The 16,105-nt window shown below is 32.1% G+C and overlaps 3 protein-coding genes across 3 annotated transcripts; 1 reads left to right on the top strand and 2 right to left on the bottom strand.

Moving 5' to 3' along the window:
- Positions 1-618: 618 nt before the first annotated feature.
- On the bottom strand, positions 619-6,754 carry LOC106713524 (epoxide hydrolase 3). The gene is made up of 6 exons (XM_014506336.2): positions 6,479-6,754; positions 4,039-4,163; positions 3,671-3,783; positions 1,795-1,963; positions 1,393-1,541; positions 619-928 (listed from the first exon to the last, which is right to left on the bottom strand). The coding sequence occupies exons 1-6, from the start codon at positions 6,674-6,676 to the stop codon at positions 663-665; spliced, it is 1,020 nt and encodes a 339-aa protein (XP_014361822.2). The 5' UTR covers positions 6,677-6,754; the 3' UTR covers positions 619-662.
- Positions 6,755-8,347: 1,593 nt separating this feature from the next.
- LOC106713486 lies at positions 8,348-13,158 on the bottom strand. The gene is made up of 11 exons (XM_014506297.2): positions 13,072-13,158; positions 12,696-12,837; positions 12,410-12,530; positions 12,009-12,197; positions 11,701-11,849; positions 11,296-11,471; positions 10,980-11,110; positions 10,335-10,530; positions 9,874-9,981; positions 9,195-9,309; positions 8,348-8,618 (listed from the first exon to the last, which is right to left on the bottom strand). Exons 2-11 carry the CDS (start codon positions 12,833-12,835, stop codon positions 8,348-8,350), a joined length of 1,596 nt encoding a protein of 531 aa, XP_014361783.2. The 5' UTR covers positions 12,836-12,837; positions 13,072-13,158.
- Positions 13,159-13,628: 470 nt separating this feature from the next.
- On the top strand, positions 13,629-15,941 carry LOC106713531 (thymidylate synthase). The gene is made up of 5 exons (XM_014506345.2): positions 13,629-13,836; positions 13,908-14,165; positions 14,348-14,468; positions 14,866-15,091; positions 15,652-15,941. The coding sequence occupies exons 1-5, from the start codon at positions 13,761-13,763 to the stop codon at positions 15,859-15,861; spliced, it is 891 nt and encodes a 296-aa protein (XP_014361831.2). The 5' UTR covers positions 13,629-13,760; the 3' UTR covers positions 15,862-15,941.
- The last annotated feature ends 164 nt before the right edge of the window (positions 15,942-16,105 follow it).

The following is a 16,105-nucleotide window of genomic DNA, read 5'->3' as shown; positions in this document are numbered from 1 at the left end:
AATTTTAGAAAATATTTTTAGGAAAAAAAAGAAATCTGACTTCATAAAAAACAATCTCAAACAAAATGCACTAAAAAGTAACAAAATAATGTCATGAAAACCCTCGAAAGTAAGAAAGTTCTCTTCTTTATTGTAACACGTCTCTTTTGTATAATTATTTTTATTTTTGGAGTCGGTTTCGGCTAAGTAGGGACATAAACGTTATTACTATCTGATATGCAGATAAAATCCGATATTACTATCTGATTTAGGACTATATCGCAATGAATCAACCGTCTGATTACATGAAAACAAAATACTCTATATAGGTCCAAAGTACAAAGGTCGGTTTCACAGAATACTGAAAGGTTTATACTATAATGTTTCGGCTGATGAATGAATAAAGTGCGCAAGTTCTGAATATCGTTTTTATATCGCTTTCTCTTTTCCTTATCCCTTGTTTACTCCTTTTTAGATTTTTTTTTATTTGGCCTTAAAGGCTTTTTCATTCAAATCGTTAAAATAGATTTCATTTTGTAGTCTCGGGTAAATGAATGAAAAAAAGGAAAGTAACAAATCAAATTATTTATTTATGGTAATTTACATAAAAAAACATTAATATCTATGCATTTAATGCAAATACTAACTTTGGTAAATAAAAATATTACATATTTTTCTTGATTTTACAGTTTATTTTTAAGAAGAAAATCTCGTATGATTTTGTTGACTTTCTCCGGTGATTCTTGTTGCAAGAAATGATAGGCGTCTTCCACAAGCACTGTTTCAATGTGTTTATATTCGGCCTTCATACGTTCCAACGTACTGGGGGATATGTACTGATCTTTTTCACCGTTGGCAACAATCATCGGAACGTTTTCATCCTTATATTTATCCGGGAAAGTCAATTGGAAATTTGCTCTATAGTAGTTTATAGGCGGCGTAAGTGCACCTGAAAAAAATATTGTGTTATAATTAAGAAGAGTAACCATAATCTTAATAAAAAAAGATAGGGTTTAAGAATCTACACAGAATCTTAATTAAAAACATTCATATGAATAGACGGTACTGTCATTTACTACTAGTTACTATTGGATAACAAGACTAGTTTAACACGCCTTTGATGATTATTATTAAACTGTTTGTTGGAAATATTTATAACTAGCTTTTACCCGCGACTCCGTCCGCGCGGAATAAAAAAAAATAGAAAACGGGGTAAAAATTATCCTATGTCCTTTTCCTGGTTCTAAGCTACCTGCCCACCAATTTTCAGTCAAATCGATTCAGCCGTTCTTGAGTTATAGGTAAATAGTGTAACTAACACGACTTTCTTTTATATATATAGATATAGACACGTATGTATAAATTATTTGATTACAAAATTACTAATGATGTATAAAGTGTTAAAACTCTCACCTTGTTTTCTAAACCAATATTTATAACATTCAATGTCATTATCATCAACATAATTTTCTCGTCGTTTCATCAGCATATCGAAAATCTGCAGATCGTTCATTTGGAACATCAGCTCTGGTATTTTTGGCATACGGTACAAAAGCATATACCTGAAATATATATAATGAATAGAATTTTACGCAAATCTTACTAATATTATAAATGCTAATATTTAAATGGATAAATGGATGTTTGTTACAAGGTATCTCCAGAACGGCTGCATGGATCTCGATGTAATTTGGAATAGATGTAGAACACTCTCTGGAAGAACACATAGGCTACCAAGTTTTTAATACAATAATTGGTATGTGTATTGTCGTTAACGAATATTATTTTATAAATTCTTAGATATAAAATTCATACCATGACTTCTTTTTCTGTTCAGGATTATTCCATAGTTCATGGCTCCCAGCTTCTCTGCTCGCACTCGACAGTACGATGAGCGCGTCCAACGAGTCAGGATGTGTGTCACGGAACTTGGTAGCTACCATACCGCCCCAGTCGTGTGACACTAGGATGCATTTGCTGCGACCTTGAAACAAAAGTTAAAATTGTACCTATTTATAAACTTACTAGCTGTCGCCTGCAAATCCGTCGGCGCAGAATTAAAACAAAACTTAATAAATAACCTATGTGTTCTTCCAGACAACCATATATTGTAAATATGTGCCGAATTTCATCAAGATCCGTTGAGCCGTTCCCGAGATACTTTCAAACAAACATCCATCCATCCATCCATCCAAACATTCGCATTTATAATATTAGTACGATGTTGAAAACTGTGCAATGTAGCGTCAAATGGAAATGCATAATATCGGCCATAACCTGATAGTAAGGTCTGTCCCTCAGAGTTACGGGCAGTCTATGTAGTTGAAGAACTATTAAATTATGTAATGCAGCAATTATATTGGTTGTTAAGTTTTTATCTATTAAATTATCGTCGTTTCACGATGATTCTATTTGCGAATTAGGCTTACTGTTCCAATCCCTGCGTATCCCCGGTTAAGTTTAAAACATATACTACAATCTTTTTTTAAAGTTTAAGAGTAATAACATATATAGATTTACGTTGCATTTGACCTCTAAACATTTACATCATCAATACAAGTACTATAGAATCGACAATGTTATGCAAATTTCAAATGCAAAACTAGCATAACAAGTAGCAATCTTTTATTGTATAATAACTACTTAACAGCTCAATCGTGACAAAAACTATTATTTTCCTAAGAATCAATGCTTTTTATAAAATCATCATCAATTTAACAATGGCGTCTTACGCTTAGCGACTGCATTATTTCATATTTACAGCTTAGAAATTAGATAACACTAGAATTAATAAATTTCTAATTGAACTATATGAATTAAATGTATTCATTATATCTCTGTGAAACTTAAAAAAATATTTAACAAAATTAATAATTTCATAATTAATTTAACTTAATAATTTCCTTAAATCAGTTTAGATATTTTCTACCGAGTATTTGTAAAACTCAACAAATTATGCCGTGGGGAAATTGTTTAATCAGAAAACAATAAGCTTTCACATTCGTCACAATCTGTCCACATAGAGATCGCACCCGTTATCAGACTTTCAAAAACTACATTCCAACCATGACGGGTGAAGTTCTGGTGAGCCTATAGCAGGGATGGGGAACCAATGGCATGCGTGCTATTAATTAAACGCGATATATTACTTTGGGCACATCACTGATCACAATATTAATTATTTACTACGAAAAAAAGTTATATAGCGAGTTACTCTACAATACAAAATGTTCCCATTATTAACAAAGTTAAAATTATTTGATGACCTAAAAAAATTTAAACGTTGACGTAACGATTTGCCATTTCGGGCCTATAACCTATTACTGTTTGAGGCAGACAAGATAAGAGTCAACAGATTCAATAAATATCAATTTAGCATCGATGAGATTGCAGTGAAGTCCTAATTTGTCTTTTATTTTTTGATAGGTCGTTTTTAAAAATACTTCGACGAATCGAGCGAGAGACAATTTCTTTGTCGTTTGACCTAAGCGATGGAGGGGCAAGCAACAAATTAATTATAAGAAGATGATTTATCACAACCAGTAATATTTTAGGATATTATCATTTGTTTTTTTTTTATTTCAACAATTTTAAACCATCTTCTGTTTAACATCCGTCGAAGTGTAAGCTTGTTGCTAACCAGTAACTTTCTAAAACTGTACAACCAAAACGTTGTATATTTACCGCTTACCTAATTTCCGCATGAGATCTCGCACGTCTTCCACTAGTAGGTCTATTTTGTAGGCAGACACTTCCTCCGGCCTCTCCGAGTCTCCGTATCCACGCATGTCGAAGGCAATACACCTACAACACAATTATACAAGCTGAGATATTGAACTTTACTTTGAGTTTCCATTGTCAAAATATTGTATAAAAACATAAGATCATCCATCTTTCTTTAAAGCGACCTTTACAAAGTCCTTAAAACACGACACGTCAATTCCCAACTACCGGCATTCATGATCGATTACTGACATAGATATTAAAGCTTAAAAATATAGTACAACGTCTAACAACTAAAAAAATAATGATATGAAATCGCTAAGCCCTTTATCATACCAGTAATCTTTATTAAATTCCACAATTTGATGACGCCACGAGTACCAAAACTCGGGAAATCCGTGCAGAAACAGCATAAGCGGCTTGTTAGGATCTCCGCTTTCAACATAATGTAGCTTTATATTCTGCAAGAAGATAGATACATTTTACTATTATAATTATCGTTATTTCTGAATCTGAACTAATTAACTGCTAACAACATTTAAAAAATACAAAACATTTTCGAGAATTAAATGTACAATTTCCTATTTGTCTCTTTAACTTACGCATATAAAATATGACTCAAACACTAGGTACCAAAAACGTTTCTAGTAATATCTAAACTAGCATGTTTATTTCTGTTTATAGTTGCGCTAATCTGAAGTCTATTTATGCGTTATTGGCTTAAACCATAGATTAAAGTAATTTACAGAGAAATTTAAAAATCGATCGATTTCGCGGATCAGCAGTGAATCGACAAGTACTTACTATTGTTAACAAATGGATACCGAACGCGCAAGGTTATGATGGAAAGAAAGTTAAATAAGTAAAATAACAGGTTATACTCGCTCTGTTGCTATAGATAGAGTAGCAAAAATTCTGGTTATCAATTCTGCAGACTAAGATTGGTAAGCGGCAAAGTAAAACTATTTGTATTCTTCGACTTTCTTTTTACAGTTCTCGGCGATGTTTTTATAGCATTTTATTATTTTTCAACTTTTATTTCACTTCGGAAATATTTTCAAATTTCATCGTTAAAACAAATTGGCCGTCAAGTCTAGTATGTAATTATTCATTATCTTTTGGTGAACAACTTGAACTCTGTACACATTTAGCAAATAATCATTAGCAAGGAATAACTACTTCTGATAAATCTTACTGTTAAGCGCTTGTTAATGTTACCACTGATATTAAAGTTGGAAGTTTTTTTAATGCTTTTACAAAAAAAACTCGGTTTATAACAACCTGTACAAAATTTTACAATGCGTTGAATGAACGTTTAACGATTGACTATATTACAATTCAGTTTCAATACAAGAGAAGAAAATGTTCAGCAGAAAGCGGAACGGCTTACGTGTCCAATGCGTTATAAACGTGCTCGTGCTGCGCTATAACATTACTCAATTAGCAACGCTTTTCATGTAATCGTTACCTGTCTGCAAACAGTGAATCATCATTCAACACTTTGATTTTTTTTTCGTAGCCTGGGATCCACAGATCATAGTTATTTTGGTATTACGGAAAAACCTTTGCCACGTCTTTAGTATGTCCTTCGCTTATTTTTTACTTCCATATTTGCTAAGATTTAAATTATAAGTTAAAAATAATTTTTAAATGGAATATCGTTACGTTTACAACTTCTTCTAATGTGTTTTAAACATCTGTGGTTTATATGTCTGGGAAAATTAAAAAAATGTTCAGAATGTCGTTAAGGTGGATTAACAAGTGGGGAATGAGTAAATCTTTGAAGTTTTAAAGAATATCTCTGATAACCCTGCCTAGGAAATAAAATACCTCACCTTTGGTTATTTATGTAGAAACATAAGGATAATTAAAAACCTGCTCCTTTTTAAAATCTTACTAATATTATAAATGCAAATGTTTAGATAGAGGGATGTTTGTTTGAAGGTACGGTTCTGGAACTATTCAACGGATCTTGATGAAATTTGGCACAGATGTAGTAGTCTGGAAGAACATATAGGCTACATATGATTTTTTATTAATTCGGCGCGGATGGAGTCGCGGGCGATAGCTAGTCGGTTTAAAAATATAAAATTGACGTACATTCATGCATGTAGTTCTGAGTCACATAAGGAAGTGTACCAAAAACCGGTGCTATTGTTATTGCATGGACATGTCATTGTTATTAAATTAAAGAACAGTATCAAGGTTAATGATGATCGTTTGTGCAGATAGTCACGTCTCATAGTCGTAGCCTTGTGTTTGTTAATAAATATTCCTCGGAATCTAACTTTGCATTATACTCAATACAAAAAATTCTAATATTCTTGTGAAAATTCATGACTAAAAATGAAGCCATTAGTAATATTAAAGAACTCATAAATATTTATTAAAGTTATATAAATGTATTGTTATTCGATTTATTATTTTTTATAACCTCCGTGAGTCGTAATAGATCATAATTAAAAATTAGCAAAGTCAATGATCTTTTTATCTGAAAAACATTTTGATGAATGATTATAAATTTTATTATAATTATTAGGAAATTTATTTAATCCGCAGTAAACAAGGTGTCCATGGTCATAACACGTAGAGATCAATCAAATAAAGTTCGAAAAAGAAAACTCTACTTGTGAAAAGAAAATTAACTATGTCTACGACTGAAAACTGGTTTTGTAAAGCACGTGTAAAGAAATCATTCATTTTATTATAATGTTTTGATATGCCCTGTAAGTTAAATGTCCTATGTTTAATGGGATATTAAATGAGATATACTCACATTTGCCTTCACATATTTATGTACACCGTACTTTGGGTCGCTAAGTCTTGCTGGGGGTACTAATACCAATTTTTGTTGCCAAGGGTTTCTTAAGGGATTTCTCAGAAAAATCAATAAAAACTTAAATAAAACTAAAACGCTATAACACACGGTTAAAATGTTCGCTACGAAAAAGCGTTGAATAACAGTTAAATTCATTATAAAGAATTATTTAATCACACAAGAGTCGATCGCGCGCGTCCGCGTCGCGTGATTACTGAAAAACGCGTTTTCCCCTCCACGCTTTTATTTAAAATGGTAAATGTTACGATTATGATCTTTGTTCAAATTATCTTTTTTAAAGTCAAGTAAAGAAATGTGTACACTCATTGCTAGTAAATGATTCAATGGTAAGGTATTAAGTCTTATCTTTACAAATGAAAATCATTTTTGATGTGAAACATCTATAGGCTCACTTGTAAACCGAATTGTTGGCGTGGCAACGCTTGCCGTGGCGACGGGTCGCCACGCTATACTGAGGTATACAAATATGTGTATATATATATGTATATATATATATATATATATATATACATTTATTTCATTTTAATAATATTATCTTGTATGCATATTACTTGTACACACACGATGTTTCACATCTGCCAGGCGTCCCATGACGGCTCACATTTTTTTTGTACGTTTATGAGCTACGCGTTACATAAATAACATGTACATATTTATTTATTAAAATCAGCTTTGAGTATATAGGTACTCAAGGGTACTAAGTAATTTTTTGCACTAATAATACTGAGTAGACTAACTATAGCAAATATTTCTATTATAACTATGCAATACTTATAGCTTTGATGTTAAACAATATATGATTTTAAAAAAATATCTGTTATTGTCACGTCGAGTCATGTCAGCTGTCAAATTTAACAGACATATGAACATACTGACGTACGTTAAAACCCCGCAAAAAAAAGTGACAACAGATTCCATACAACCTCACTAGATACTTCCTAAGAACTCAACCAATTTCTAAGATTAATTTGTTACAAAGTTAATTGACCTTTCAGGAAATAAACAAGCACGACTATTAAGTGTGCTACATATGATTTTTTCAACCCCAACACGTAAGTTGTGCGTATTTCTTAAAATAAAAATTTATCTGTTTAAATTACTAAAGTATTATAACTACAAAATTTTACTGTCTGAAACTACTTTTTATCAAAGTGTATTGTAACAAGGGTATAGACAGCGATAATATTTTAACGAACATACCTAATCCTAAAATAAAATGTTGAGCGAAAGCCAGAAATAATACAACATAAAATTGGTAACGTATTTTATTTTAAAAAAATTAAATAAGCCACCACTGATATTTTTAAAACACATATAAATTTCATTTTTAAATTACAATTCTAAAATATTCACAAACTAAGTACCTACTTTTAAATTTATTACCAAACATTTCCATGAAATTTTAAAAAAATTAAATTTGATAAATGTAATTTGTATTGTAATTATATGTATATTATGTCTATAAATAAAATTAAAGTAATCAAAGAGGAAAATACAATCGTAAAATAACATCTGTATAAATTGTAAATAGCAACTACATCCATAACTACGAAGTCTGTAATGTGAGACAATTAGGTATTTTGGACATATCAGGAATACCTATATAAAACTCACACTTGAAGATGGAGAATGTTGGAGCATGTTTCAATATGTTGGACACTAAAGTGACAGTACGAAACTTTTAAAATTACAATTAAAAACGATAAAATCGCCAATATATATTTGGAAGATAGAAAGACTCCTTTTGGCATAATGTTATAATTAATATAGATAATTAAAAATAATTATTATTATGTTAAATAATATTTAATCAAGAGGATTGCCGCCATTGTCACTAATTACAGAATCGACATCGCTGTGTGTGTTTGAAATCGATGAAAATTGTTCTGTTTCCCGCCAATAAAGTGCATTGCTTGTTGACAACATTTTGAATGCATCTGATATCCAAGGATTGTTATTTTTTGACGCTTCCTTCAAACGTTCAGAAGTCTCCCTCTCGATGCGTTCCAAACGATCCAAAGCTTTTGATGGATCCACACTTTGAGGTCGCTCATTAAAATTAATATCGATTTCAATTCTGGGAAAATATTGTCGTACTTTAACTCTATAGTTTTATATTACCTGACGAGATTCAAAATCTAGTACAAGTTAAGTGTTGAGGCAAGATCTTTGGCATTCAATTTAATTTAATCTTAGTTGCGGTTCATTAAACCAATGGAATATTGGAATATCTATAATAATCTGCATTTTGAGATAATTAAATCATTTGTACTTCAAAATATCATGACACTTTAATTTGACTTTTATAAATACTATAAAAATAGTAGAATAAAATTGTTAAAGACAAACAAACTAAGCTAAAACAATAAAAATAATTTCTTATTCTTACTCTTAATCAACATACAAGACACTTAAGACAATTACTGTTATAAAAAGTTTTTCGAAACATTACATAACAACTATTGACATTTCTAACAACAATACACTAGTCAATGATATAATCCAACATTTGTGCAACTGCAATTTTATCGACATTTAACACAACAGTATTACATATTTTTACTCATTAAAATTCATTTGTACTTCGTATGTTTGTAAAGGTTACGTGCAAACTTTCTATTCAAACAATCGGAGAGATCAACACGTGTCCTACCCGGTTTCTTCTGTAAACTTGAGCCACGCCTCTTGACACGGCGCACGAGGTATTTCTGCAGCAACGAAACGGCAGGCGTCCTCCATTGTACGCTCAACTGTTTCTATTTGTCTTTCTGTAATTAAACTAGTCATTATTTCTTTTAAAAAAACGAGTCCTACTGACTTATCTCGATGACTAGTAACTCACTGCATGGCTGCAAAATCTAGCATGAATTTACTTCATTCCAGCAACCCATCTAGCATCTAGATTCACAGCCTGAATCTGAAGCGTCGGTTCAGAAATTAATGCCAAAAAGTAAAACTCTACGTTTAGAAAAGTTGTTAATTTCTCATTCATACACGAAAACATTTTACGTAATGATGACGTACATTCCTTCATGGCGGCTCGTAAATATCAGCAACGAGGCTGAACTTAAAACTTAAAAAAAAATCTTCGCCTAAAATATCGTATGTGTAAAGACGGCAATAACTTATTTGATTTCTAAAATTAATAGAGAAAACTTGAGACAGCTATAAAGATAGCTATAATTATTGAGAAAAAAATTTAACCTCACGTAGGTCGAGAACATTTAAATCTCATTAAATTCTGTACTATTTACTTACGGAACTCGTGTTCCTGTCAAGTTTCTCTACTTATCATTTGTTATAAAAACAAATTTGCTTATAAAAAAATTTACCCGATTCCTCTTGTATGGAATGTGCCGGTCTGCGCAAGGCATTGGCTAAATTACCACAAACCGCGCCTTTCGAAGTCATTTTACTACCGCAGCTTCGCCATTCCGCATCTAATAAAAATGATCCTTTTATTAATATATTAATAACAACAATTTAAATTAAAGTAAAAAAATAACGAGCTTTATCGCTTTATAGGACATAATTAACCAACTTCATCGAGCTTCACTTTAATCGATATCCGGATTTAAAAATTTTAACTTCGTTTTTGCTCTCTGTTAGGTAAGATCGTTTCGACAAATAGTTTAAAATTATAATGCACATTCGCGAAGATCCTTTCGAACTATCAGATATAAAGGTATGATGAACTGTTTTTGTGAAATCGGTCACTTTGGGATAATCCTGACCTACTTATTTCTCTATCTTTCTTCTACTGAAGCTATAAAATGAACGAGAAGAACCTTACCCATCAACGTATTCATTATCTGTAACCGCGTCGGCGCGTCTATGGTCGGGCGGTCGACAGCGGTGCGCGGTCTTCGAGGCAGCTCTACTCTCTCTGGTCGACAACCTGCGTTCTCCGTAGTCGCTGGACGTCTTCTTTGTATACAAGATCGTGGAATCTCGCCAAAAGATGTGGACATCCATTCTTCTTGAGATTCCTATTGACATTAAAAATCCAAAATATGCTAAGTACCAAAGGCAATAAAAAATTTCTTTTACATCGGATATAACTCAAATATAGTTAGTAATAGCCTGAGAAATGATATTTAATATTCCAAATTATACACCAGCTGCATTTTGAACAAAAAGAAATGGAAATTCCGAGTAATCTATGAATATTTTTTGCTGATAACCTATAAAATAAATCCAGCCTGCCTGACTCCTGCTCAAACATTGTTAAGAATAGTATTCAAGAATTTGTAACTATTATAGAATAGACGAAAAACAGATTCACAGATTGTTTTTGGATATACTCATGCATCTATTTCTATCAAGTAAACTTATCCGTTTGATTTTTACAGTAACATATAATTTGCTTATATACGAAGTACTTTTATAATGGAATTTATTGCAGTTTATTCTTCTAAATTCATATTATGTTATGTACCTTATTTATTTGTGACTGTGACGATGTTCCAGCGATTGCAAAGTCTGTCTCGGTTTCCTTTTGTTCTTCAGAATGTTCTCGATCGCTTTCTGAGTCTGATGAGTTACCCAAATGTTCCACATAGTCTTCGTCTATAATAAATATTTAATAACATGGATTTACATAATCATGCTATTCCACATACAAGATCATGTTAAGAACATACTGATTGCGTTATGTCATCACCAAGCAAGAGTCTCATCAGGAAATGTAGTATGGCTTGTCTCTATTTTACAGCATAAAAGAAACATATGGTATATACAAGCGTTATACGTACTGTTAACATCCGTATGCAGAGGCTGGTCATCTAAAGAGGTGAGCATGGATAGCGTCGAAGCTATTGTCGATCGATAATCGGTCGATTGAGAAAACGGAGTCCCGTTCAGAAATAAACGACGCAATGAACTGCACACTCCCAACGTCCATACACGACTCGCCACCGTTATTGGATTACTTAAAAAAACAACACATGGGACAACTAAATAAGAAATAGACATTAATAGGTGATCAACGAATGGTAAAATGCTTGCGTAGATTTATCTTTCAGGATGGAATTGAGGTCTTGATATCACAATTGTGATGACAGAGGATGCGTATGTTGTCGCAGTGTAACTTTTTCACAAAGTCTTTATGGCAAACCACCTAGCTGCTCGCAGATATAAAATGAGCTATGCTAGTGTACTTGGATAGATTGAGCGTATGAAGTTTCTGCAGCACTGCCAATGGATGAAGGTCACGGATGCGGTTCCCCGCCGCGTGCAGCTCCCGAAGTTGACCGACACCCCACACGCCGTCCAGTGACGTCAAGCCGCAGCGATTCACACTAAGTATCTGTGGCCAATGAAACGAGTACTTCACAGAAAAAAATAACGCAATTCCGCTGACGATAAGCGATAACCGTATTTGTATCCAAATCAACAAATATCAGAATGGCTTCTCATATACTTTTATACACTAATAAAATATTAAAATGTAATTTGTTTGATTTACCTTTAAATGGTCTAATCCAATACCAAGTTCTCGTAATGATAAAATTGCGCTTCCATCTAAAGTTAGCGATCGCAGCCGCGGCACGAGCACATGCAGCCTCCGCAGTCCTACACGCTCCGCCACCACGCGCAGTTTTGCTTCGCGGATCCTCAACACTTCTTCATCAGTCGTTACGCCACTACACTCTTTCTATAATAGTACTAATACACTTAAGGGATGACGATAAATGTATGGATTCAAATGTATACGTACGGATGTAAATACATATTTACTTATCTTTACTATTAATTGTATATGAAATTCGTTACAAAACATGTCGTGAACGTCTTTATTTATCTCCGAAACAAATCTTTAGTTTCTATATTAATATAAAATTATATCAATGTAAATATGTTACTTGCCAATAATTCAATCAGCGTTAGTTCCCTGGGTATGACGATGCGTCTGTAGCCAGGTAACCTACGTTCTAGTTCGTCTTGTCCTCGTGGTTGTTCCGGTTCTGGAGGAGGCATTGCTAAAGCCCTATTTATATCAAAAGACATTGATGGAAATTCCTTTTACCATAAGCCTATCTTATTTCGAAAAGTACTATTAAGCAGTCTTGTTTACACCTTACAAATCCGGGTTTATAGTAATTATAAATGTTCAGATAATTATAAATAGGCTCTTACAAAAACATACTTGTACCTGAACAAAGGTGTCGTGCGAACATTCGGTGGTTCTGGAGAACTCGCACTTGATATCTCCGAGGGTGAGGGAGAAGCGATAATACTCGGAGTCCGTGGAGCTGAACCGAGTTCCATACATGGCGCTTCCCGTGCTGGCATTTCTTAAAAGTAACTAATACGTAAATATAGTTTTGAGTTCTTTATTCTTTAACTTTTCAATTGATGAGATAGCGTTCACATAATAACCCATAGGCATTATATACATAGGATTTGAATACATCAAAACATGCCAAAGCAGAACATTCGCTCTCATACACATTCGGCTGTAGTAGATATGTTTTAGCTGGCTTGGCTTCTTTTTAAATATTACTCTGGATGCCTTTTTATTTTTTTACCTTATATTTTAACTGTTGAAGAACTCAAGTATGCGAAAATCGATGTTAAAACATATTCTTGTTACTTCGAAGTAGAACAAAATCACATCAAATTCTTGAAATCATATATTTCTAATAAATCGCAGTGTTGTTTAAATTTTTTCATTGTCTTACTGTGCAAATATAGACCTAGATGGACCATACATAAAGGTATTAATGTAAGTGAAGTTATTAATTAAATTGAAATTATTTGTTTCAAAAGTCAGAATATTAAATGAAACAAGTCTATTGCTACAGGCAACGTCTTTAATTTATTATTTTCCATGGCAGCAGCGCACTGTTTACTAATGTTTTTGCTGCTACTTTTTTTACAGATTATCTGAAGAATAAATGCTGTAGTAGCTGTAAAATTATAGAAATATAAAATATAAAAAAACGCGTTAAAAATTCGGTTTTATTACAAAGTAAACTTTTCGTGTAAAGTCACTTGTTTATATACTGTCTTTGTCTTTGCTTGTATTGAAAGAAATCATCACCAACTGTCACTTTGACAACAAAACTAAAAGTTATAAGAATTTGGCGCCAAAACATCAATCAAATTCTTTCATAATTTACATATTCAGGTGTACTAATTTACGTGTTTTGTTATCATTGTAACTAAATAATAATAAAAGTAAGGTGAAACTAAAGCAGTATTAAATTAAGCAATAATGGAATCCAATGGAATAGATCTAAGTCATGATGAATACCAATATCTTAAACTTGTGAAGGAAATTATAGATAAAGGTTCGGAGTTTCTTACTTAACAATTATATAGAATACTAAATATTCAATTAAAACATAATAATAACTTACAGGTGATAAAAGGATAGATAGAACTTGTGTGGGTACTCTGTCAGTATTTGGAGCAATGCAAAGGTATTCTCTAAAAAATAAAACATTACCACTTTTAACAACTAAAAGAGTATTTACAAGGGGTGTAATTGAAGAGTTATTATGGATGATATCTGGCTCAACAGATAGCAAAGTTCTTGCTGAAAAAGGAATTCATATTTGGGATGCAAATGGCTCCCGAGCATTTCTTGATAACTTGGGTTTCACTAACCGAGAGGAGGGTATGTATTGAATGTTCGAATTAAATGGTTAAATACAATATTATGTTAAAAAGTATTATGCTATATATTGTTTTAATCAGAAAACCAAATAATTAAAAATAGCAAAATAAATCATTATATTTGTGTAATATTACTTTCTGCTACGGATATTTTAATATTCTGTTTTTTTTTTCATTTTCAAGGTGACCTCGGTCCTGTGTATGGCTTTCAGTGGAGACACAGTGGAGCTAAATATGTTGATGCAAAGACTGATTATACCAACCAGGGGATTGATCAACTACAAAATGTTATAAAGACAATTAAGTAAGTTTTAACAATTGTCAATAGTTATCAACAAATCTGTTAATTACTACTTTTTGCATAATATTATATTACATAAGCTTGTTTAAAAGGACATGATTGTTTGATTTTTGGAAAAATATGTTTAGTGCATATTCCAATGGATGATATGTAATTTATTTCTTGGTTAATACATTTGGTATATTATCTTACTAATATTATAAATGGGAAAGTTTAAATCATTGGATAGATGCATGAAATCCTGTCTTCGAAACTTGATCAAATTTGGCATAGATGTAGAACATAGTCTAGAAGATCACATAGGCTACTTATTAATTTTTTTACATTTGCATGAATGGGACCGCAGGTGATAGCTAACATGCTGATATTATTATTAGCAGCTATTTAAAATAACTTGCAGAAATAATCCAGCCGATAGGAGGATGATAATGTGTGCATGGAACCCATCAGATCTTAGTCAAATGGCATTACCTCCTTGCCATTGTCTTGTCCAGTTCCATGTGGCTGATGGAAAATTGAACTGCTTAATGTATCAAAGAAGTGCAGACATGGGACTTGGTGTTCCATTTAATATTGCCAGCTATTCACTTTTGACACATATGATAGCACATGTTACAGGATTAGAGGTAATTTTGTTGTATCACAAGTACAAACTTCACAGCGGCTTATGATTAGCTATGAGTACTTGTCTACACAGGTGACCTACTTCTGTAGACAAGGACTCTTATTGCGGGAACAGAACAATAGTTTATTCGTATTCATTTGGTTAATATGTTTGTTCATAATTTTATCAATTACAATACCTATATATGTGTTTTGTGCAGCATTTTGTGTGAAATTGGAAGTTGCTGTAAAATTTGGTTGACACTAATTATTTTTTTACATCGATCCTCATATGGTAATAAACTGTAAAATAACATCAATGCATGGATGTTTAAGGACCTATACTTCTTTTAATAATTTCCTAATAATGGAAAAATGAAAGATTTGACAGAAGGGTTAAAAAAGTAAGAAAAAGGATTTATCCTTAATCCTTTTCCTGTTTGTTCCCTTCTTTGTTTCAAGTTTTATTAGTTTGGAAACACCACAGGAAATCCATCAGTGTCTAGATTGAATTCAGCTTTGTTATTTTGTGATGTAATTAAGATAGTATTTTTGCATTTATAACAGATTTTTTTTTTTTCAGGCAGGTGAGTTTGTGCACACCACAGGTGATACCCATGTATATTTAAACCATATTGAACCATTGCAGAAGCAATTAGAGAGAAAACCAAAACCATTTCCAACACTGGAATTTGCTCGGAAAGTTGAATCAATTGATGATTTCAAATATGAAGACTTTATCATTAAAAATTATAATCCCCATCCTAAAATTGAAATGGAAATGGCTGTATAAAATGGTTAAATCGAATCAGATTTTTCATATATACTGTTCATAAGAAACGGGATTCTTCGGCACAGTTGCATGTGCCATGTTCACGGGTTGACATGACATATATATATATATATATATATATATATATATATATATATATATATATATATATATATATATATATATTATATATATATATATATTAGTAAAAACCACGAAAGTGAATTGAAACAACAATTTTTTGGCTTATTAATATATATTAACA

The sequence above is a fragment of the Papilio machaon genome, chromosome 5, assembly GCF_912999745.1.
Source record: "Papilio machaon chromosome 5, ilPapMach1.1, whole genome shotgun sequence".
Classification (NCBI taxonomy): domain Eukaryota; kingdom Metazoa; phylum Arthropoda; class Insecta; order Lepidoptera; family Papilionidae; genus Papilio; species Papilio machaon.
This window is presented reverse-complemented; position numbering and strand designations above follow the sequence as displayed.